Genomic DNA, 26,022 nt, shown 5'->3' on the forward strand with positions numbered 1-26,022 from the left:
AATTTGCTCAGGGCTAGTAAATCTAGTAGTAGGGACTTGCACCAGGGGAAAAAAAAGCTCAGTAATTCTAGTGTTAAACTCCAACCAAACAGTAATTAGACAATGTCCTCACTCTTTTAAACTGAACACAATCAAATGTCAGTGCATGGGTTGGTGCATGATGAACTGTTTCTGTAAATGTGCAATTAGCAGTCAGACATTTGCAGTCCTGTAACTATGAGACAGTCTTATATTATTAGCCTACAGTGTCCCTTTCAGACAGTACACCTATATCCATAAAATGAGTCACAGATGCATCAAAGTTAGATGAGCAACACAAAGGGAAACCTGGACAGGAGACAGAATCACATTTTCCACTCACCAGCAGTGCTGCAGGTAATTCAGTCTGCTGCAGGAAGATTTGTGATGAACAGATGGCTTGAACAGCAAATATGTTCCAGTCCTTAAAACATTTTTTTTCTTTGATCTAATCAGCTGTTCCTTAACAAATTACTTGTTTGAAACAATCTTGAATCTTGAATGTAATTTCCTTGTAGTTAAATACAGTAGTTTTGATTTAATTCACCATTAAACCCCAGAAATATATCGAAATGTCAATGCTATTTCTAAATTAAAGCAACTGTTAAATACGTGATCATAACAACTTAAACCAGGTTATGGTAAGATTTAAGAATTTAAGGTGCACCCTCTTTAAGTAAATATTCAAATCTGAAGGATTTAAATGATTATTAAATTGAGATCCTGGATATTTGTCTTACAATAATAAAATGAATCCATAAATCCTCAAAAGACATTTTTTTCCGCGATGAAAAAAAAAAAAATCGTAGCGAGATATATATTTGCAAACAAGAGAAATGGTTCATGTCACTGATTTCAGTTTGTTAGTTTTACTGCTCAGATTTGGGAGAACATGCATTTGAAACATATTTGGAACGCGCATTTATTCGCTAAACCTTTTGCAGAAAGGAATAAAGTTTTGAACATGTGCAAACATCTGAGCTATTATAGACCAATATGGTTCATAATTTTAAGAGAATGCATTGCTGGTGTGAATACGTGACACACGCACGTTTGCTCCTACTAACAGAGAAAAGACCGAACAGTTACGTCCTCCTCTGGACCAAAAGAAGGCAGACAAGTAAATCATAACCATATGCGTGTTGTGTCTGAAAAGCATTAAGGAAGAAGCTGAAAAAAAATATCTGAGAGTAATAAAGAATGTCTTTACATAAATGATTTCCGCCAAAAGCGGGAGAAATTGCACATTTTTCCAGAGAAAATCCAAAAGAACGAAGGATTCGACGTTTCTGACGCACAGGTTTCACTTCTTTCTGAATCTACAGCGTATAGTCCGAGTGCTACGGAAGAGGACTGGGGCGATCGGAGAGAGGAACAAATGTGAGCGTTTTTTGGATTTTGTTTTTCTTCCAGAATTCAGAAAAACAAACAAACCCAAATGCAGAATTTTTTTCTTAGAATTCTGGAAAAAAGAATCCAAAAGACCTCCCAGTGGTCCTTATACTCGCTTTGATTTACAGACTACAGCAGTTTGCGAAACCCATGAGTTGCACCGCTGGAGTGTAAGGGGTTAAATCACGTGTGTGGTAAACCTGTTACCTGAGTAGGACAAAGACACCGGGGCCGACATTCATTCACTCCATCCACGCAGTTCCTGCGTCCGCTCTGTTGCACGGTCGCCGTCACAGCGTTGAAAAGATGCTGCGAGGTGCCGTGTTTTACGGCAGCATCCTGCCTTTGTACCTTTTCCTCTGCGTCTGTTCTCTGCCGGTACACGACCACAGGACCGCCAAGCAGCTGCAGGTGAGTCAAAGCATCTGAAGCGTAAATGCACTTTTCAGAGATCCTTATGAATGGGAAAGTGTTCACAGATGCAATGGTGAACAAACATCCAGTAATACAGAAGTTGACATGAATAAATGAATTAAACATGTTAAAGTTACCTGATAATTCTTGTGTGTGTGTGTGTGTGTGTGTGTGTGTGTGTGTGTGTGTGTGTTCAAAACTGTGCTGCGTGTATCGTCACATCCACTCATTTTAGGGATGCTGCTGTAAGTTCCTTTGTTGTTCTGCATACCTTAATGTTTCTGCATGCGCTGCCCTTAAAGACATCAATGTTCTCACTGAAAGCTGTTGATGGTTGAACAGCTGAGATTTGTGAGATGTGAAGTCTCTTTGAGTTTCTGTCACAACTGACTCAGGGAACTATGATTTTCATAGTTATAACATCTTCAGATTACCAGTGTGGTGTTTCTGTTTTGGAATAACACGGTCGGTCCTGTTTGTGAAGGATTAAAAAAAGAAAGAGAAAAAAAAAGAAGTTTTATTGTTGTTACTGTGTACTGTACCCTGGAGGGTGCCAGAGCTGCTTTCCGGTGAGTGAGAGTCAGATTATGCAGGCAGAGGCACGCACCTGGTAACTCCGGTGCAAACGCTACTTATTTGCTGACTCACGGGAAAAACCGCAGATAACTACTTAAAGACAGAAACACGAGGTAAACAGGCAGTGTGCAGCAGAGTAACACCACCAAGACTTGTTTGTAAGCTTTAAGTGTCCACAGACAGGAACCGGCTGTGGCAAAAAGGACCCTGTGCAGCTGTCTGGCATTCCTATTTATTCCTTGTTTGAGTCCAGTGACTAATCATAATAGCTGAAGCAGACTTGCTGCTTGTGACAGATTCATGTTACTAACAAACAATCAGTCCCTGACATTCTTTTGTGTGGGAGGCTTCCTTCTGGACTGTCAATGATGAATTAATCTGTTTATCTGCAGGTTAAGCAGCAGAACCATTAGGTCAAATACTAGCATTTTATACAAACCCTCTTACAGCTAAAAACTTATCTTTTTAAAATTGCTTTTTGTTAACTTTGTTTGTTTTTTGCCTTTTAATCTGTTATATCTGTAAAGCACTTTGTGATGTCTATCTAGAAATGTGCTATATAAATAAAATTTTACTTTACTTACTTACCCAGAAAAGGTGCTGTTGCTCATAACAGTCAAGGCAAAAGCTCAACTTTAAAAATAATGAAAAGTTTTTTTAAAGATGTTTTTTTTTAGTCACAGTTTATGAAAGTAGATTAATATACCAAAATCCACTTTAGTGATACTTATAATTGCAGTTTCTGTGTAGTTCCCTGACTATCCAACGTAACATCTTATGCTCTAATATTCTTTGTTAGGATCATGTAAACACATTAGTTTACATGTGTTTGAGTCTGGTTAACGAAAAAAGGTCTTCATTCAAATGTATACAGTTACAGTTAAGTGCAAATACTTTTGGAGACTGACACAACTGTTAAAAATCCACATTAAAATAGCAACCAACCATCAGCAATCATTGCTGTTAGTAAGTGTTTAGCTGCTTCAACACTGAAGAACATGTCTTCAGGTTTAGACAGAAAGACAGCGGTGAGATGCAAGAGCGCCAACTCTCCACATTATGTTCAAATCTTCTGTTTATGAGGAACATCTAATCAGAAGAAAACTGATTAAAGTGAAATAAAAGAATAAAAGTTTGAGACAGAATAGCTACACAAATGCCTTGTATACCGGTATATGATGTCTGAGAATAAAAATGAGGTAAAAGTTGAGCAGAATAGGTCATCTGAATCCTTCAAACATGTACTTTTTCACAATATGAAAACCTGGAGACGACAAAGACAACTCTGTGGTTCATACTCCTCTAACAATGATGTAAAATGCAACACACGGGAAATGTCTGTGTTTTTAACTGCAGAAACTTAGCTTGTTCAGACGTGTCAGACCAGAGTGTGCATCTATAAAAACAAGCAATATTGTTGTCCATTTTATGCAGTGCATAATCTTAAGTTGGCTGTACTATCATGTTGTTTTCACTCACATATTTTAAGAGGCAGTTTAAGTGGGATAATCGTGCTGTTTGGTCTTTCACCAAAATGTTCAGAAGATGTTAGAATGTTAGAAGCTGAAAGGACAAAAGAAAACAAGACAACATAGTTTTAAATGTAAATTTAGCTTTAAACTTATGAATTAAATTAATTTTTTTCCTTCCATTCCTCTGTACTCTAGATTTATTTGAGCTTTTCAAGTAACCTCGACCAGAACCGAAATGATTTGATTTGTTGACTGTTAAAAATGGACTTGTTAATTGTTTCCTTGGTGAGAGAGGTGCGCTATTTTGGTTAGTCAAAACAAGACATTTGAACACATCAATTTGGACTCTTGGAAAAAATAAGAAAAGATGTATTTTGACATTTTCTAGATCAAATAACTAAGTGATTGTTTCCAGAAGATATTCCACAAATTAATCAACAATGAAAAAAAAACGGAGTTGCAGCTTTTTCTGAGCTGGGTATACACTGGATGGAGCTTATAAAGTAGCTAAAACTAAGTCTAACTTCAAGAACTGAAAAAAGTTGCTCATTGTATTAACAGTACTGGTCATTTTAGACACTTCTAGTATTTTTGCTACTCATGATAATATATCATCTGGATAATATATTATAATGGTATTTTGAATGCAAGACATAGAGAAGTAGTTTTATTTTGGTATTGAGCCAATCACAGACCCAAATACTTTCACTGCTGGAGACAGTAGTTCTCACTGTTTCTATAATCACACTTATGCACTTTTATCTGGAAACTGTTTTCAAATGAAATCACTCTGCCCTACATCCTCAATTATGGATGGGGACTTTTATCAAAGGAAATCGGCAGGGTCTGCGTGATACGCTCATAAATTTCCATCCTGAACAAAGGAGTTTGGGACCGATAAAATCTAATCAAAAAGCAAACTGTATGCCTGCTTGATTGTTTCCAAACGTCTGAGTTTTTCCCTGTCCACACATGGCCAAAAGAGTGATCTAAAACAGTGTGGGATGAGGACAAAAGGTTAAAATCTGCTGAAGTTTGTTAAGGTCTATTTTACAAGAGCATCCAATATACAGACAACAGAGATTTGCAAGTACATCGGGGGAAATAAAAACAACAAATGACTGGTTTAATGACAGGCCCTGTGTAGTGAGCCAGGAAAGTCCAATAAAAAAAAAAAACTATCCAAAAAAGCACGGATCACACAGGAGAAACAAGCACGATGGAGGCATGTGAGGGAAGTGCATCAAAAAATGAGGGAAAAGACATGCACTAAATAGACACCGGGGAGAGAGGGGTAATAGGGCAACAATCAGGTCAATCAGACAGAAATATGTAATAATCAAAATAGTTTTAAAATAATACAGGAAGTAACCTAAAAAGGATTTGAGAGAAAGGCAGACACAGAAAGAACAGAAGAGGGGAAAACCTTCAAAAACACAAAGGACAGAGAAAACTAACCATTCATATTGGAAACCACAACACACAGAAACTGCAATGTTTTCAAAGGTTCCTATGGAAAAGCTGATGTTATCTGGAGTATGATGGGGCTTGTTGACTGAAGGTTTACTGATAGATGTTTACCTTGGAGAAGCAGCCTCTCATCTCTATTCATGCTAATACCCTTCATCCTGCAAACATTCCCCACACTTAGCACAGTCAGCTCTCTGTGTGCAAAACACTTACAGCCTGCTGATATTCAGGACTTTTTGTAGTTAAATATTTACCCTGGAGAAATTTCTCCCACTACGTGCATCATTTATCTAAAGTTTGGCTACTTTTTATCTGCCAAGGGATATCTGTGGGATATCTCACAGCATGTGTTTAAAAGGGAATTGAATCAAGTCCTGCTTGTTTTTTGTGTCACTGTAAAAATGATAATTCTCGCTAATGTTTAGATTACCACCCATAACAACCTCCCATAAAACACCCCCAGTATTATAGTGCAGGTGACCTGATGTCATGACTGAAGAGGGAATTTCCAGACATCTGCTCACTGTGTGTGATGCAGCTTTTTGTAGCTTTGATGAACACATTTTCATCTGTGTGTGTGCACATTTTTTCTGTGTGCAGGTTCATACTTGCACATATACGTGTAGTTGCATGTTTGAACATCATCAACAAAGAGTCCTCAGTGTAACCACCTATTAGATAAAACTATAATGCTCCTTTCTGCAGATGTTCCCAGCAGTACACATGGCTTGTATCTCAGGCACACTGATTTGGGAAGCAGGAATCACACTATCCTGTGGGGACATGTTGGCCCCATCGGCAGGATTCCCAAGCATACACAATGCTTTCTTTTAGTGGCATGTGACTCTGTGTTATGCCTTTTAAGCAAACCTGTACTCATTGCCAACATACTTACAGAACAAACTATAGTTTTGTCACTCATCCTAAATTAAACGATCTGCTAGCTCCGCATGGCTCTGGCTTCAGCATTGTTCAAACTGTCCAAGCCTGGGGTGCCAAACTCATTTTAAGAGTTTAAAGCATTTTAAGCAGGCCGGACCAGTGAAAATCCCCTTTTTGTCAGTATAAAGAAGTTACATATTTAACTTTTTTTTTTCTACATGATGAAGAAAAAGCTGCTGTGTCAAGGAAAGAAACTGTGACCATGACTCTTTGGACTTAAATTGTAAGAAATACATGTGTAAAATTTCAGAAAAAGTTTTGGTTGCTCATTGTTTAGATTGTCCAGTTTGTTTGTTTTTTGTAGTTGTAAAAAACTGAAATTTCTATAGTAGAAAATAGAAAATAGAAACTTTTCAGTTTTTCACAAAGTTACAGAAGTTTTATTAGTAGACACATAGCTAAGCATTTTTCTAATTTGCTGAAATTTGTGAAAACTGAAATTTCTTGGGTATTGAATGGAACAAAATAGGCTTTCTCGTCAGAGGGCATCTTTTGGGAAAAAAAAAAAAACTGTGGCCAACAACACTACACAACGATAGACTGATGTGCGAATAAGGTATGAGGTAAAAATGACTGAATTCCAAATAGGGGTAGTGAATCCTTATCTTCAGTTACTGATCATGTTACATTTTAGTATTTTAGTAATAGAAGACATGATTGCAGCCTTCAACTGTTGTTCCACTTCCCACAGTTTCAGTGGATTGAACTACTGTAAAAAATTGCCTGTCAGATTAAAGTTATGATGTATGAACCTATAGCAGGAAAGCCCTAGCAGCCATTAATCTGTTAGCAAAGACAAACACAAATGCTATTTGTTGTGCAAAGCAAATAGGGACATTCTGATTTAAAAGACAAAGGGTCAGTTTAAGAATTAAGTTCAGTCAACCTCCGTCATGTTAGTAAGTGCTCTCCACCCATTATAAGGTGGAATTAAATGGTCTCTATTTTATTGAATGGCCTTTATAAGTTTAAAATCAAATAGCACAATTAAAGCTTCAAAGTTTTTGAATGTATAGTAAATGGATTAAGCCCTGACATTTGATGTTGATGATTAACAGCTTTGCTTGCTGTGAGTGAGCCTCAAAAACCAAAAACAACAAGGTCTTTTGTAAAGTAAAGGTCTAAAGCAGTGGCGGTGGTTCAGCACTGCTGAACAAAACTGAACTGCTGTTCAATTCAAGATTCATACTTTTATACTTGGACTCTGCTAGAGTACTGTGACAAAGTGGCTAGGACAGAATTCATTTGCCATTTGTCACTTGCATATATTGTTATTTTGTGTTCTGTTATTTTACAGTCAGCCATAATGCTTTAATTTAGACATTGCTGGTGTAACTTCTCTTAACACACACTATCCCGGGTTTTGTTTGTGGTAGCAGTAGTTACATCCTTTACATCCATGCATGTGTTTTAAAGCAAACACTACTAACCATCAGATTAGATCTGAATTTTCTTCTGTTTACAGGCACATGTCTGGTAAATTATGTTTCTTTATGTTGCTTTGGTTATACTTACCATGGTGTCCATTTTGTGTATTCAGGTCCTATATGTGAGACAGGTGTATGGGAAGGGCCGCCCACTACTTCCTGTTTATATAGGGTCATGAGGTCAATGAGTGTATCACTGGGTGTAACCAAATGGAGGGTTTTTCATTTTGTATAGTATTGTTTGTTTTCTTTAAAGTAGCCTTTTGAGTTATATTGTATGCAGTGTTTTACTTTACAAACCATTTAGTTGAGTAAATGAGTTTGTCAGTTTCATGCATGACTTTATTCCTGTTCTTTGTTTAGAATTGTATTATTTGGTTTGACCTATTTTGTTTCAATGGTAGGGACTAACGAGGTCAGGTGTGGGCAAAGTCTTGTATAAAGCCAGTGGGATTTTTGCATGCCTGATTAATTGTTTTATGGTAAAAGGGAGATGCCAGCAATAAAGTATGCTTAAAAGAACTTCAATCGTCTGCTAATGCTATTTACTTATCACCTTCCTTGCTACACCACAAGTACCAAAAAGCAATGTAGATCAATGTAGCTTCAGAATTGACAGGGAAAGTATATGAGTCTATCTTTCCATCCATTTTCTAACCTAAGCAGAGAAGTCCATACCTCCCCATCCCCAGCCACGTCCTCCAGCTCTTCCGGGGTAGCAGTGAGCCATTCCCAAGTCATCTAAGAGGTATAATCTCTCCAATGCATCCTGTTACATCCTGGAACACCTCACCCAGGAGGCGTCCTTGTCAGATCCGCGAACCACTTCAACTGGCTCCTTGTTATGTGGAGAAACAGTAGCTCTCTGACTTAAGTCCTCACCCTGTCACTAAGAGAGAGGCCAGCCAAACTTCAGAGAATGCTCATTTATGCAGCTTGCATCTGCAATTTCATTCTTTCAGTCACTACCCACAGCTCATGACTATAGGTGAGCGCGGGGAGAGATTGACTGGTATAGTAACAGCTTCTCTCAGTATCTGCAATTGATATAATCCACCTGCCAATCTCCCACTCTCTTCTCACCTTGCTTGTGAAATACATAAATTCCTCCACTTGAGGCAGGCACTCATCCCTGATCCGGAGTGAGCACTCCACCCTTTCACAGTTGAGGGACATGGCCTACACAGGGAGATGAGGAGCCGGATTTAAATGCAAGCATGTCAGAAGAAGTGAAAAAACAAGTGAAAACATAAAACGAGCAGTATCTGGCTGCATTTCAGTGATATTGGGTGTCTGATCGTCTAAATGAGTTTTACAGTGCTTGAAGAAATTTATAATTCTTGACTTGTTTGATTTGTTGCTCACCGCAAACAAGCACAAGCTGAAATGTTGGACTTTTAACTGTATTTTCATAAGTTTTGCAGCTTTTCCTACTGACAAAATTCTCCCTTATGGCCATTCATGCCACACAACATAATTAAGCAATAAACAATTAACCTGTTGAACCCCAATGCTCCCGGTACTGGAGGCATACAGTACATCCCATTAAACATCTGGTTTAATGGGATGTACTGTAAGATGTGTTTTTAAATATAGACACGTGTGGTATCCACAGAAACATCAGAATCTCAGCTAAAAGCTCACAAAGTAATTTCAACAACCACTAAACAGCTGAAACGGCAAATGATTAAAAAGCAAGTAAGCGCAAGATGTAAAGACAATGTGTGGATTCCCACCGTTCACCCGATATACATGGACATACCTTTGGTGCTGAAAGCAAACACCTCACAGAATTTCAAACTGCAGGTTTCATCACTCCGATCAAAATTTACTGAACCAGCAGCAAAAGTAGACCAAAAGTACACTTCACGTGAAAAACTGAATTGCCTCTTACTATGACTTTCATCCTTTCATTAATAATAGCAATTTTCTGCCTTATTTGCAATTTTACACATTTATTTATTACATTTTATGTCCAGAGTCTTGCTGACAGATTTCTTTCCTTGTCACAGCAGCGTAAACTACACATGGCAGCATATTAGCACAGCTAACTGTCTTCTCAGTGAAAAACAGGCCACTCAGCAACTCTGAAACTGAACTGTACCAACAATCATAGGCTGGCCTGGGCCAACTTACATCCCTCACATCAGACAACAAAAACCAACACAAGTGAGCCAGCAGCTGACGTCAGCATGTAATGAAGGAGTGTGACAGACGCCCAGCGCAGCGCTTATGACACTTCAAACATCATATGGATAACTGAGCTGAAGCTCATACACTGATGCCCTTCGTGGCTGGAGCTCAGGAGGTTCATCTCGTAAGGCTGATGGTTTGATCTCTGGCTGCTCCAGTCTGCATTCCAAATATCCTTGAGAAAAATACTAACTACAAATTCCAAAAGGTTGATTCTGGACGTAACGTTTTCAGTTTGAGAAACGTTTCGTCACTCATCCAAGTGACTTCTTCAGTCTGAACTGACTGCAGGTTTCCCCAACCTTATAAACAGTACATTTGCATGTTGACTGAAACCAGCCCACTGAATGAACAATGGCCTGTGAGGTCAGTTCCTTGATCATTAATATGCAAATTGTCATGACTATTGATCAACAACCACTGATCAAAGCCAAAGACCATTGATCACTGATCAATGGCTATGAGTACCATTCACAGAGAGTTGGGGAATGGCTGCAATCACAGCATTTTAAGGCTATGTTCACACTAGCCCGGATAGATTTGAAAAAGGCGTTTTCGTCTCAAAACGCTCCGTGTCCACACTACCGTTTTCAGTCATTTTCACAGAGTTGTGCATCCACATTGAAACGGCCGGAAACGTTTACGTTGCAGTACTGCGCATGCTTGTAGGATGATTCGGCCTGCCTCATTTCTGTCAGCCGTTTATTTACTTTCCGGCTCTTTGAAATGTCGCAGCAAAATGTTGAGGAAAAGCACCGAGTTTTTTAAATGGACTAACAATGAGGTGGAGTTGTTGCTGCAAGTAACACAAAAGTACAAAGTGAGAATTAAAGAATTTCAAGAAAAGCTATCTGAAACATGTACAAACTGATATTAATCTTTAATAGCGCTGTCAAAATTGAGAGCAAACAAAACAACTGCTGTATAATGCCCTCAGCTATCTTTGTTTAATTGGTCACATGACTAAAATGCATCATCGTTTTCGAAAGTCTCCGTTTTTGCTGTCCATACTGCGACGCGAAAGCACCATCTTCAAATGTATTCAAATGTATTTGTTTTCAAGAGTGTTTTCAAAACGCTGTGTTTTTCTTCGGGGAAAACGCTGTCTCAGTGTGGGCGGGAGGCCAAAACGGAGAGAAAACGATGTGTTTTCAAACGAAAACGCATTAGTGTGGACGTAGCCTAAGATGGTGAAAGATGGACCCTTAGGCCCCCTCCTCGATTCAGAGATGGTCTTTCCCTTTTCACATAAATGGCCTCCTTGACTCCGCGCTCAAACCAGCGTTCCTCCCTGTGCAGGATGTGTACATCCTCATCATTGAAAGAGTGTCCACAGGCCTGTAGGTGTAAATAGACTGCGGAGTCCTGGCCTGACGAGGTAGCTCTTCTGTGTTGTGCCATTCACTTTGTCAGAGGTTGTTTGGTTTACTGATGTAAAAATCATGGCAATCCTCCTGGCACTTAACAGCGTACACTGCATTACTCTGTTTGTGTCAGGGGACTCGATCCTAGGGGTGGACCAATTTTTGGTGCAGCATGTTTTGAGGTTTAAAAGCCACAGAGACCCGGTGTTTAGACTGTTCAACTGTAACAACTGTTCCGATACTCCTGACACATAAGGGATCACTAAGGGTTTTTGCTTAGGCAGCAGTTGTCCTTCTCTCCTGGATCAGCTGGAGCTTTCTTTAGGTGCCTTCCCAGCTTCGACAAATGCCCAGCTGGGATAACCACATTTACTCAGGGCCTTCTAGATGTGATGTTATTCTGCTTCCCTGGCTGCTGTGTCTGGGGATGGTGTTCGCTTTGTGTTGTAGCGTCCTGAGGACACCCAGTTTGTGCTCCAGTGGATGATGAGAGTTAGACCTTAAATACTGATTCGTATGCGTAGGTTTACGGTACACATGAACTTTTAACTGTCCCCCATTACTGATGGAAATCTCACAGTCTAAAAAGGCTAACCTGCCACTTTTCATATCTCCCCTGGTGAATTTGATCTGTTGGTCCACCGAGTTAATGTGATCCGTGATGTGATCTTAAAATGCTGTGATTGCAGCCATTCCTCAACTCTCTGTGAATGGTACTCATAGCCATTGATCAATATCCATTGATCAGTGATCAATGGTCTATGGCTTTGATCAGTGGTTGTTGATCAATAGTCATGACAATTTGCATATTAATGTTTAAGGAACTGACCTCACAGGCCATTGTTCATTCAGTGGGCTAGTTTCATTTATTGTGCAAATGTACTGTTTATAAGGTTGGGGAAACCTGCAGTCAGCTGAGACTGAAGACGTCAGTTGGATGAGTGACGAAATGTTTCTTCCACTGAAAACGCAACATCCAGATGAACAGAATCAACCTTTTGGGATTTACTTACCTGGATGTTTGAGCATGCATTAAGACACTAACTCCAAATTGCACTCTGATGCATCTACTGGAGTATGAATATGTGTGAATGTTAGATAGGAAGCACTTAAGCATAGAAAGACGTGCTTGTATAATAGGTGAATGCACCCATCACAAAATGAGGCATTTTGTATAAAGAAAGTACTTTGAATTCTCCAGGAGGGTGTGAACGTTATGAACGTTATGTCATCAGCATCAGTATTTTGTGATGATTTACTTTCAAAGAAGTGTGTATGAAGTCAAAAGCCAAGGATAATCTGGAATTTACCAGTAGAAAGGTGGCAGAAATGGTACATAGCCAACATTACATCTTTATGTATCTATTAAAACTAAAAAGTACTCTGACTCTGTTTTCTTTCCCTCAGAGATGGAGCAACAGTCATGCCGGTCTGAAGAAGAGGCCAAGTCATGAACAGGACACACTAAATGAAGAGTACGATTTCAAGTCCCCAAATGACACAGATTTGTGGAATCGTCCTCGCTGTGGAGTCCCAGATTATCCTACCTTAACGCAGCTCAGCACGACATACAACAATGTGAAAAAGAGGAGGGACACCCTGAGTAGACAGCAGCGCAGGAAGCGATTTGCGCTCTATGGCAGGCGATGGGAGAAGACAGACTTAACTTACAAGTAAGAAACACTAAAAAGTCTCTAAATACAGTGACTTGTTTGTTTGTTTTGCTGATGAGTTACATGGCTGCCTACATGACCATAATTTGCAGGAGTGGAACGCAAAGCTGATGGTTTTAGTTAAGTATGGGGATCTAATGAAACAAATATGTTTGTTTAGTTTCACATTAAGACTTTGTTTTTAGTTTTCATTTGTCAAAAGAACTGGCAGCTGTCTTATAAATGGTGAAAGCACTGGAACGTTAAGCTTAGCAAATTTATTACATCACCAACCAGTATGAGGTTTATGCCATAGCTGCCCTAAATGTACAGTATTGGCAATTACCATAACTTGTTATGTTTCTATAGAATAGAATAGAATGATCCTATAATTGTTCCACAAGGGGAAATTTGGGTGTAACAGCAGCAAGAAAGACACATATACAACAAACAGTACACAAGACAAAGAACAGAAACATACACAATTTTTATATATTTACATCAAAGACAAAGCACCTATAATGGTTTATCCACGAATAATCACAAGCTCTTTAATCAGAATAATATTTTTATTGCTAAGAAATGTATTTTATTGATGAATTTTCAAATTTACTGTTTGAAAAATGGGCCACAAACGAGTGCACTCTTAATATCACTCCCAAGCCCGGATAAACAGGGAGGGTTGTATCAGAGAAGTGCGTCTTGCATAAAATCTTGGCCACATAAAACATGCAGTCGGGGCCCAGGTTGTTAACAACATCCACCGTGTTTGTGAAAATTCTTAGTCATCCGGGTTATCTTAGCTGCTCATCAGAGAAGAACTGAAGAAGCTTCTCGGATGAGAGGTGAAATGTCTTCAAGAAACTTAAAGAAGTTCAGACGCTTTTTAGCTTTCCGAGCCCTTTAGACAACATCCAACAAGGTGCTGGTGGCCAACAAGGTGCTGGTGGCCAACAAGGTGCTGGTGGCCAAAGACAAACAGAGAGGAAAGGAGGAAGGCATGTTAGGAGGCAGCACAAGAGAAAGAAAGGCAGGAATGGAGTGTGGAGGTGAGAGTAGGGACTCTTAATGTAGGGACTGGTAAAAGAAGACAACTGAAGAGAAGGTAGGTCTTTTTATATAAGATACAGTTTCTTAAGCTATTCAATTTTTTGTTTAAACCTGAATTTACCTATTTATGACAGCTCTTTGTAGTCTTAAAGAAGTGTGGTGCTTGTACAGATTTACTAGTGCCTGTGTTTGAGCAGGGTGCCACTTCATAATTGCAAAATAAAGAACAAGGGTACTAATAAAAGGAACTTGAACTTGACGTACAAGTCATCACAGTTGGGGGTGGTGGACTAACTACCAGGTTATTCCCCAGAAAAACATGCATGCCTTTAATTGGTATTGCTAACAGAAACAAAGCTCTACTCTATTGCCCAAATACACAAAACTGACACAGAAGGACCAAAAGCAGAAGCTTAGCAACAGAATTCACCACAGCCGATCCTTCTCACTGCCTAACCAGAATCAAAAGAAGCTCCTCCCTAGTCTTCAGGTGCTAGTTAAGCACTGAAACTCATAGGCCTGGAAAAAGCAACCAAAATGGCCTTGAATGTATTCCCAAGACCACTGCTTTAACCACTTTGGACACCACAATTAAAAATAAATAAATAAATAAAAACCCAACAGACTCCAAAGGATGTGAATCCACTCTTAGGCCTACCAGGGACAGAACACCAGCAATCATATGCAAATCAAAAATAGACAGAGACGAGCCAAAGGCAGCGATGTTGATTAATACTATTGATCCACATGGATTTGGACCAGTTTCTTTCCAAGAGTTTAAGAAGTCTAGCATACCACATGAACATATATATTAAATTTATGTTAAAGCTTGATAAAACATGATATTAATGTGTTTGTGCCAACCAGGATCATACGTTTTCCCTGGCAGATGAGTGAGGACAAAGTGCGGAGTGTTTTCCAGGAGGCGTTTGGTGTGTGGGGTGCTGTTACTCCTCTCAGGTTCAGTGAAGTAACCAGTGAGAATGCTGACATCATCATTGATTTCAACAGGTGAGAAATGTCCACCAGTGAGCAACACAACACTGGCCTTTAAGAACAAAAATTCAGCTAAACTGAGACATTGATTTACCTAAGACAACAACCCGAGGACAGTTTGCTTTGTCACTCACTTATTCAACAAAAATATTGACAGGAATGAAAGATAAATACAGAGCAATCCTCGAAACCATTGCAGATCCCCCCAGTTGCAAGATGCTAAATGCTTTCTTGCATGCTTTACCTATTTCAAATCCACTTGCAAATTTTCAGTGAGTTTCAAATCTGAGCTTTGACTAGGGCATTTCATGAACCTCAACTTCAACTTTTCTAACTTTTCCCTGATGTAATGATTTGTATGATTAGATACGATTATCCTGTTCAAGCTCAGCTTCAGATTTTTTTGATATATACTGTCAATAATGTGAAGATGGAAGACGAGATACAGCAGAAATAAAGCTGTGATAAAGGAACTCTGTGATTTGTTGTTTCTTGGCCAAATTCTAGATGAGCCATCTTAAGCATGTGTGTCGAATGAAGCAGCTCCAAGTATTCAGATTTAAATATTTGTATAGATGAAATCTTGACCATTAACAATGTGTACAGTAATCACACATGATGTGTTTGCACTTTTCTTCATGTTCTAGCCCTTTAAAACCCCCAAATCGTAATCAGCATTAAGCAGTTTCAGAATTGCGATAAACAACAAAACTAGTGCATCACTATTTAGATATCAAATCACTTAAACTCTGGCCTGCCCAGATGTAGCTGTGGTGTGGAGCGGTGAGCACACATGCTAGTCTAAGCAGACAGTAGACACAGGCACACCTCCAGAGCAACTGCAAGGTAAGAAACTAGCTGGTACAATTCAACAAAAAGCAAGAAACTAAGTAACCTATGTTTTTACCAAAAGTTCATTTGCCTTAAGATTTTTAAAATCATACTTCCTAAACAAATGCTGACATGTTCAGGCAGAGGCTTAGCAAGAGGGTTTTCTTTATTTTATCCCTCAAAAATTTCAAAAATGATAAAATTCAAAAACATAATTAGCAGGCCCATAAAAGAGGTCAACTAAATATAAATCTACAAAAAGTAATTTCCAGAAACTTAAGTTGTGTCTCACTTTGTTTGTTTAACTCACAAACTGACCTAATTACAAAGAGGGTAGCTTTTATAATGGTTTGGCCAAACCATTTACATACAATAGGGGGAAAACAAAAACACACACTAATATTAACTAAGCACAGAATAACCCAAGTAAACCTAAAACACCCCTGCTCCTGATAAGCCCATGGTTGGTCCTGCTGAGCCAGCATTTTGTTCCCAGAGTCCTCAGCCACACCTTTTGCCCAGACAGGAAACAGCCACCGCCCAAACCCAGGTAACTCAAAGAAAGAGAAACATAATTAATATAACAAAACATTTTAGAAAACCCCCACAATGCTACTATGTGGGGGTTTTACCCAGATTTACCCATGTGTGGCTGATGCCATCACATTCACAAAGGGTTGAAATGGGAATGTCTATAATTTAGATTTTAATTGCAGGACATTTTATTAAAGCAATTTATCAAGAGCAAAGCATCAATTAATAACAATCACGAAATAATATTGAAATTGGCTGAATTATACTTTTCTAATTAACCAACTCTGAGCTAATGCTGACCTTGTTTTAATCCTTGTGAGGGAGGAGGTTAGGGGGAATGAGCATGCCTTGAGCACTGATGCCCTTATCTCTTCCATGTAGGTATGACCCATTAGGATACACATCAATGGGAAACAAATGAAATCCAAATCCTTTTGAATTAACATTCTAACATGGCAAAAAGGAGCAGAGAAAAAGCCAAACAAAATACACAAACAGTTTGCAGGTTCACAGTCCAGCGGTCGATCCCTCCGGGGTCTCTGCTGGAATCTTCAACATCTTAGGTCCGATCTTCTGAACTGCTCATCATGCAGAAGACAAAGTGAAGAACCCTGTATCACTTTTTCACCTCACCCCTCTCTCTATCTGACTTTTCCAGATATATTATTTAAAGCAACTTTAGAAATCACTTTATTAATTTTTTCCTTTTCTATGCAGTACTTAATTTGTCAATAATTCCATCACATATGAATGTTCAGTCACACATGAATATGCTTCATTTCATACCTTATTTAAGTTATGGTATTCTCTTCAATTACATTTCTCTTACTTTATCTTATTCAGAATCATGTATTATTATGGGTTGGCAGCACATTTCTTATCTTTCACGTTTTTCCAGACACACATAAATCTTAGGCATTTTCCAGACACACACAAACACTAAGCTGCCAAGGTCAAACCTGGATCATGTCTGTGGAGACACAATCTGGACATTAGAATAGTTTTCATTAATCAAACTTATATTTGGATTATATCTTTAGTTAGGAATAAAGATGATTTACTATTAGCAAATATGGATAAGGTCTGTTATAGCACTCTTTATCAGTTCAAACATAAAAGACCTTTTACTCTCTGGCACTAGCACCAATGGCGAACAATGGGCTGTGAGGTCAGTTTCTGGGTCATAGCCCAGTGTTTGCCAGTGGTGCTGGTTTCAGTCATTATTTAAATGTACAGTTTAAAAGGTTGGGGAAACCTGCAGTCAGCTGAGACTAGATGTCACTTGGATGAAGGATGAAACATTTCTCCAACCGAAAACGCTACGCCCAGATGAACAGAATCAACTTCTTTTTAAAGACCTAGACACAAATCTTAGGCATGACTCCTGCTGTCATAGTAAACCAGCAAACACTAAACCAGATGTCTCCCAGCCAAGACTGAGAGAGGATTATGGAACAAATGCAACATAGGACTTGTTTGGTGGGATTTTTAATAGCACGCCTCTGGCTACATATTGTATCAAATCAGAAGAGTCATTTGGCATCAGATTCATGATACTTACAATGTCATAACAGCTCTCTTCTTTTTCAGTGTCCTGCCACACTTCACTTTGTCAGCAATTCAAGTTCTAACTTGTGTACAAGTTACTTTCATGAGTCATTTTTAGAACTACTGCTATATTGTGTTTAATATTATGTACTCAGTTAAAATCTATCACGCGACCATTTTTTGTATAACATACTTTGTACACATTAAAATAGGCTAGCCACTAGTTTACTGGGTGCAGCGTAGAATTGCATCATGTGCCTAATATGTAGCTTATTGACATACTTTAATGTCAAAGCATGTCCTACATAGTTTTCTTACAGAAACATTGGTCCACTGAAATTTCAACTAGTCAACAAGTCCACATAAAAAGTCGTTTGACCATTGTATCATTTATTCTAGCTAAATAATGCAATCCAAGTATAATTCTACTAGCAGACACTCCCTTTAACAGCTACTCACTTTTTGGCCCTGACCCTAAACCTAACCATAACCTGATTGTAACCCAGACACTAAAACCACATTTTGAGCCTCAAAAAGGCCTTCAAACTGGTGAGGACCGGTGAGTGTGTCCTCACAAGTGACTGTTGGTTCTCACAAGTATAGTAGAATACACACACACACACACACACACACACACACACACACACACACACACACACACACACACACACAGTTAATTAAGAGTTACACTGTACTCAATTTGCAACATGCTTAGCATAGAGAAAGAGCATCAAAAGAATGATATGTGGTAGGTTTACCTCGTCCTCTAAAAGAAGTAATTGTGTAGGTACTGGCATGGGGACAACTTACCATTCGATGGTCCAGGAGGAATACTTGCTCACGCCTATTTCCCCCAGACACAGAGAGAGGGAGAAGTCCACTTTGACTATGATGAGCACTGGACAGTGGGCAATAATGCTGGTAAGTACATTTGAAAAGCTTTGAGCTGATTGGAACCAAAAATAACTACTCTAAGTTTGACTGCCCTCCTCTGTTTGCTTTTTTAGGCACAGACCTCCTCCAAGTGGCAGCTCATGAGTTTGGCCATGTTTTGGGCCTGCAGCACTCCCTTGAGCCCGATGCTGTGATGTGCCCATTCTATAGTGACGCTTACCCTCTGCAGCTGAGTGAGGATGACAAAAGGGGCATTCAGTATCTGTACGGATCCCCTCGGCATGCGCCACCTGTGATGACAGAGACCAATGAGATTGAGACTGAACTGGTGAGGCCCTTGAAAATACATGTATTTACTTAAAAAATATAAGCCATTCTGTATTTTGCTGCTTTGCATGATAGTTCATAGACAAAAATATTCAGACTAAGTTTGTTGCTGTGTTCCAGCCAAATGCTTGCAAAACAAACTTTGATGCTGTATCCATGATCAGGGGAGAGCTCTTCTTCTTTAAGTCTCAATATATTTGGCGAATACGTGATGGGCAGCTACAAGCTGGCTATCCAGCTTTATCATCACGCCACTGGAAAGGAATTCCAGAATACATTGATGCTGCATTTGAAGACAAGTCTGGCAACATCTGGTTCTTCCAAGGTACAGACGCGAACTAGACAGTTTTTTTTCTGGGGGACACATTAAACAAGTATTTTCCACAAAATATCCTTTGTTCCTCAAAACTAGTCAAGCAAAAGTGATTTTGATAACTTTAATGATATGTAGGGATTGCTAATTAGGAAGCTGAAAGTTAAAGTTGTTAGGCAGTCAGAATGTAAAGAAAACAGCTATCAATGACTTTGCAAATGTAGTTTACCTTAAAGGAAGATACACATGGACTGTAAAATTCTTAACTGCCACGTGGAAGTTAAAATAGTGAGTGAAAGGGTGTGAAGTCTTTATAAAATGTGTGTCTGGTGAGTTCAGTTAAGGGAGAAAGAAACTCAGGAGCCAATCAGTGATGAGAAAGTCAAGAGAGGAAATGAGGTAAATCTGGTGAAACGTGGGAACATGAGGAAAAAGGTTAAATAAAATAATAATCTTCACCACAGTGACACACGAGTTTATGGTAGAAATATGTAGCCTTGACTGTTGTCGTTACATGGTTGTACTTTTTCACAAGGATGTGCTTTACATGTATTCAGCAGGGATGATTTCTAGAAACAACATCCTGTTGACTTATTAATTGTAATTAATTAATTATTTTAATTAATTTTAATTATTACTTATCAGGTGACAGCTACTGGGTTTTTGATGCTGAAAGGAAGATAACAGGGCCAGATTCAGTGAGACGGCTGGGTCTTCCTGTAACAGACATTGAAGCAGCTTTGAAGTGGGAAGAGGACCATACTGAGAAAGTCTACTTCTTCAAGTCAAGTTACTACTGGTCCTTCAATATTCAGGATAATCGAATTAATGACTTACACCCTCGCAGCATTTACGAGTGGAGGGGAATGCCCAGCCACATCGATGGAGCCTTTTTGGACAGATATGGTAAGGAGTGTAATCTCTGCCTCTGACTTAGTGACTTGTAGGTCTAGAGAAGGTTTTAACATGTACATCTGGAGTTCACTGTTGCATTCTTTTGCCCTTTGACAGGCTATGCCAATTTCCTGAGTGGAATGCACTACTGGAAGTTTGACCCTGTGGCACTGAAGGTACTGGAAGGCTACCCCCGGAGCATCGGCATGGATTTCTTTGGCTGCTCTGCCTCTCTGTCCAAATAAGTTACATCTGCATTACTTTTACAGATCAATTTTTCTGTTGAATTTCCCATACAAAACACTCAAGATGTTTTGGATATATTCAATCTGATAGATTTCATGAATTTGACTCTAAAGCAAGTGTCTGTATTTGCCTTTTGCAGAGCCAGAAATGTTTCTGTCAGTGTCAGAATACAATCTGGAAAAAGCTAGTTAAAATTGTTAGTGTCAGTTCAATAAAAACTTCAGATCCAAGCTTATATCCCCCCATCTCAGCTGACTGCAGGCTTCCCCAACCTTATAAACAGTACGTTTGCATAATGACTAAAACTGGCACCAGTGGCTAACAATGGGCTGTGAGGTCAGTTTCATGGTCATTATTATGCAAATTGGCATGATGTTTTAGGAAAATGCATCTCAGCTGTTCCGATACTCATGACACATAAGGGTTCACTAAGGGTTTTTGCTTTGGCAGCAGTTGTCTGTCTTCTCTCCTGGATCGGCTGGAGCTTTCTTTAAGCACCTTCCCAGCTTTGACAAATGTCCAGCTGAGATAACCACATTTACTCAGGGCCTTCTTGATGTCATGTTCTTCTGTTTCCCAGGCCCCTCTTTGTAAATGGTATCATGGCTATTGATCAATGATGAAAGAAGTCACTTGGAAGATGAACAAAACTCCCACTGAAAATTCTACATCCAGATAAACAGAATTAACTTTCTGGAACTGCTTAAAATGATAACTCATAGTACTCATGCACTGAGTATTCAAAACCCACACACTCATAAACTGTTCTTTTGAGTGTTTGAATAGTTTTAATTAAGGGATTAAGGCAAACACTTTCTTACATTAGTCTGGCATTATTGATGAGTTGTGTCAGTGGTAGAAACAAACAAACAACAACAAAAAAAAAGTGTAGTTTTGATTTGATTGAAATTTTCAAACTCGCTTTCAAAGGATTCTGAGTCATTTACTCTTTAAAAATATTTAAGAGTATTCTCCTGTTGTGTTAGCTGTTCATTAACCATACACACCTACTGGAGCCACCGACTATATTGTTTGTTGGCTTACAACCACAGATTGTATCTAAAAATGATAAATGTAGCTTCCTGGTTTGAAGAGGGAAGTCAGTGTGGATGTGCCTGAATCCTAAATTCTACTCCAATGTTCAGCAGGGAGCAACTCCTCTGCTTGCAGAGCCATTTTTTTGCCATTTGATAGCAACAGTGGAGACAGATAGGAAAGCAAAGAGAGAGAGGGTGGAAGACATGCAGCAAAGAGTCCCAGGTCAGATTCAAACCCGGGCCACTGTATTCTGGTCATGTGGTATATATGTGTATATCTGACCATGTATATTTAGGGATGGCTACATCTCGGGAGGTAGAGCAGGTAATCTACTAATTGGAAAAGTGGTTATAAGAAGTGGTTATAGCTGTGCTAATAGAATAGCTCTACAGATGGCAGGTTCAAGTATCTCACCAAATGCTGCATGGATTGTACAGAGAACTGGCCGCTACAAGTTCTGATATGTTTTTTTAAAAAAAAAAAAAGTTTTTCTCTGAGTAGAATAAAAAAATGAATAAAAATGTAAAGGTTTTCCTAAGTAGTAACTTCAACCACAGTTTAGTTCTGAGAAAAATTGCTTTAACTAAATTCCCCCTCAGCTGTCCCCAAATGTGTGTTGGCATTGTATATATAAACATGTACAAATCCAGTTTTACAGAACTGTGGACACTGTGAAAAATGTAAATAAAAACAGAGAATTATGATGTGCAAATATCAAATACATTTACAAATAAACCCAGAAATTATTCAAAGTAGAAGATACAAAACATGGTTAAACTGAGAAAATGTACCATTTTAAGAAATAGGTATTTTTAATGGGAGCAACACATCTCAGAAAACTTAGGGCCATAATTACATCTGTGTAGTGTCCCTTCCTCTTTTCACTACATTCTGTAAATGTGTGGGAGCTGAGGAGAGCGGAACGTGGTCCCGTTCTTGTCTTATAGAGGATTATAGCTGATCAGCAGTCCTGGGTCTTCTTTGCCATATACTTCATGATGCTCCCAATGTTCTCAGTTGGTGAAAAGCCTGGACTGCAGGCATGTCAGTTCAACATCTGCACTCTTCTACCACGATGCTGCTGAAACAGATACTGTATGTGGTTCAGCATTTTCTTACTGAAACATGCAAGGCCTTCCCTAAAAAACATGTAATCTTGATGGAGCACACATTACACTAAAACCTTGATATGTCTTTCAGGATTGATAAAGCATTTCCAGCTGTGCAAGATGCCAATTTCATAGGCACTGATACATATCTAGACCATCAGATATGCAGGCTTTCAACTGAGTGCTGATAAAAAGCTTGATATTGCTCCTTCCTCTTTAGTTCAGAGGACATGACATATGTTCATGTTTCCAAAAGCGTATTTCAAAGTGTTCTGAATTTTTTCACTTTACCTCAGTCCATTTTATCTTAGCTTTGGTACATTAGGGTCACGTTCACATATGATTCCTTCTTCGCACAACAGATAATTAACTTACTGAAAATGATGAGATAGTCAAAGTTCTACACTGACAATATCTATTCTGAAATTGTTCCACAACTTGAAGACTTTTTTTTTGTAGATAGACGAACCTCTGACCATGTTTACTTGCAGCTCCAAGATGCTTCTTTTACACTCAGTCATGTTTGTAACCTGTTGCCAATTAACCCAGCATTTTTTTTTTTAAAAAACCACTTACTTTTCCAGCGTTTTGTTGCCTGTCGCACCCTTTTGAGACATGTTTTTGGCATCAAACTCAAAATGAGCCAACATTCTTACAGAGGTACATTTTCTGAGTTTAAAGGGCTGATATGTCCTATATTGTATTGCAAATAAAAATATGGGTTTGTAAGATGTATAAATCATTACTTTCTGTTTTATTTAGATTTAACACAATATACTTACCTTTTGGAATTGGCTTTGTACATACATGTGTATGGCTGGCCCTGTGAAACTGGGTTAGTGGCTTTACTGCTTCACTCTCCTTTGACCTCATCCATGGGCCATTTAGCCCCTCGGAAAATGATCTGCAAGTCATTTCTTTAAAAGAAAAATCAGGACCAGCCAGGAAATGATGCATTACTATAATAATGTAATTGTTCACAAAAGCAATTTCTAGCCTTTTATTCAGCTTCAGCAGAGGTAAACTGTTGTTCTGGCGCTGGCCTGATGTGAGAAACGATTGGTTTGCTTTTGCATTGTGTGGCAGTGACAGCCTGTGTTGCAAATCCAGTTTATCCATTTTATTTTTTTATAACTAAACTAAATAGTATCCAGAATAAATGAAGCTTTGTGGTTAATCTTAAATTTTTAAGGTGCTACTTAAGGTTCTGTAGACAAGACAGACACATGCCTCACATCTGCTCTTTTCAGTGTTAAGGTTGTCTGCTGATTCCTCAGAAAACCACTGAGTGAAATTTTTAAAAACATAAACAAACGTAAACAAAACAAAAAGTCTCTGTGATATAAACTGTGGTTCACTTACAGTAATGCATATTTTTTATGGATATTACATATTTTAGTTTGTATTCAGTACTGTTTGCTATTTTTTGTAATAAACAGTGCAGGACACTGAGGATTGCAATGATTTGTAAAATACACTGGTGTGCTTGCAAAAAACAGCAGTCCATCATAGCATGGACAGTTAGCTGTAATTTTAATCATTGCAAATGTGCCTTAATGATATTTTATTGGGGTATCCTTTTTAACTCTCTGTTTACCATTATATTCAGGGGTATTTCATGTGAATAAACCAGTTCTGTATTTACACAAAAACAAACTAATTTTCCTGTTTTTGAATTCAAGCTTTATAATAGAAAAAAAGTTTGTATGGAGGTGCTGAGTAAACTGAAAGAAACACGTCGATACTGTTCAGTGAACAGCATTGTGGTAAGTTGTCTTTAGCCTGCTGCTTTGATTCATATCAAGAAACCTAATCTCATTCCCAACATTTATGGACCATTTATGGACAATTCTTGCTACATTTAACACATCCCTTTAGCACTATTCTTAAACATACATGCTGCAACCACAGAATGGCTACATATATAACAACTAACAAAAGCATAAGGAGGCAGATGCTTTATAAACTGACACAGTCATGAGTTAAACCCAGAACACAGAGTTGGCTGTGTGGTCTTATGCCGTCTATTTGGCCTATTAGCTGCGTGTTTGAGTCTTCCCTCTACACTATCTAGTGCTATATAATATTATACCTGCGAGGCATAATCAGTCATGTGCAGCATGTCTCCTCTGACTACATAGATGTGGACACCACGGCATCCCGCGCAGGGACATATCAAATTTTACACCATAAAAGCAAACTACTCTAATACAACATCTCACCTTCAAAAAGCAGCACAAAAGTGTACAAGGAATAGAATTTCTGAAAGTGGAAACATTTAAATATCCATGGTCAAATCTCCAAAGCAACGGAGAGTGCATAAGAGAGAGGAAGAGGAGCATGGCGACAGTGTGGAGTGGGTGGAGAGGGGTTTGACAGGAGGATAGCAGCAAGAGCGAAAGGGAAGATTTCCAAGATGATAGTAAGACCTGTTATGGCATATGGTTTGGACGATGGCAGTGACCAGGAAGCAGAACTGGAGGTTGCAAAGTTGAAAATGCTAAGATTTTGATGGTGACTGATGAGAACTGACAGAATAGAATTGAGTACATCGCAGCTCAGCATTTAGGAGACAAGGTCAGAGAGGCAAGGCTGGGGTGGTTTGGGCATCCCGAGCAGGGACAATGGATATACTGTTAGCAGGCATGAAGGAGTAAAATAGGAAAATCACAGAGAAGATTCATAGATGTAGTGAAGGAGGACATGCAGAGGGCTGATGTGAAAAGGGAAGATTATAGAGACACGGTAATTTTGAGGCAGATGACCCGCTGTGGTGACCCTTAAAGGCAGCAGCCAAAAAAAAAAAAAAAAAAAAGTAGAAGGAAAAATTGCATCACAGTAATTTCTATATCATATATTTACATCTTGCCTTGAGCATTTTAATGCATATTATGATTAATGACTAAAGAGACAAATGAAATCCAGCCATTTTTTTCACCTCCCATAAATCTCATGTAAGTAGAATGATAAATGTGCTGTTCTCATTTTTAGCTTAAACCCCCCCCCCGTACCTTTAGGCTTAGCAGGTCTGTGCAAGATGTTTTTATAACACAGATGAATATATTTTTAGGCCCAATTCTAAACGGTCATAGTTCTGTTCTGTGTTTGTTTATTGTTGTTTTGATCTTGATTATATTTCCTAGTTTAGTTTTCTTTGTTTCTGGCTTTGATTACGTTTTATCTCAACAGATTATGGTTTATTTTAGGTTGTTTAGCATTTCCCTTTTTATCATGTCCTTAGTATTTTGTCTCTATGTTATGGATCTCCTTCTGTGTCCCTGTCTGACTCTGTGTTTCGTCTCCCTTACCTTTTCCTATGTTC

General features: G+C 38.7%; 1 protein-coding gene and 1 long non-coding RNA gene across 2 annotated transcripts; both read left to right on the top strand.

The window, feature by feature from the left end:
• Positions 1-1,115: 1,115 nt before the first annotated feature.
• Positions 1,116-24,356, top strand: LOC120744309 (stromelysin-3-like). The gene is made up of 8 exons (XM_040048610.1): positions 1,116-1,821; positions 12,676-12,941; positions 14,838-14,981; positions 18,667-18,800; positions 18,887-19,101; positions 19,221-19,425; positions 20,059-20,319; positions 20,425-24,356. Exons 1-8 carry the CDS (start codon positions 1,717-1,719, stop codon positions 20,550-20,552), a joined length of 1,458 nt encoding a protein of 485 aa, XP_039904544.1. The 5' UTR covers positions 1,116-1,716; the 3' UTR covers positions 20,553-24,356.
• Positions 12,948-14,584, top strand: LOC120744313. Its single transcript, XR_005698338.1, has 2 exons — positions 12,948-13,842; positions 13,879-14,584. It is a non-coding gene; the product is annotated as an uncharacterized LOC120744313 (long non-coding RNA).
• Positions 24,357-26,022: the final 1,666 nt, after the last annotated feature.

This window comes from Simochromis diagramma, unplaced genomic scaffold (genome assembly GCF_900408965.1).
Source record: "Simochromis diagramma unplaced genomic scaffold, fSimDia1.1 OVJJ01000683.1, whole genome shotgun sequence".
Classification (NCBI taxonomy): Eukaryota; Metazoa; Chordata; class Actinopteri; order Cichliformes; family Cichlidae; genus Simochromis; species Simochromis diagramma.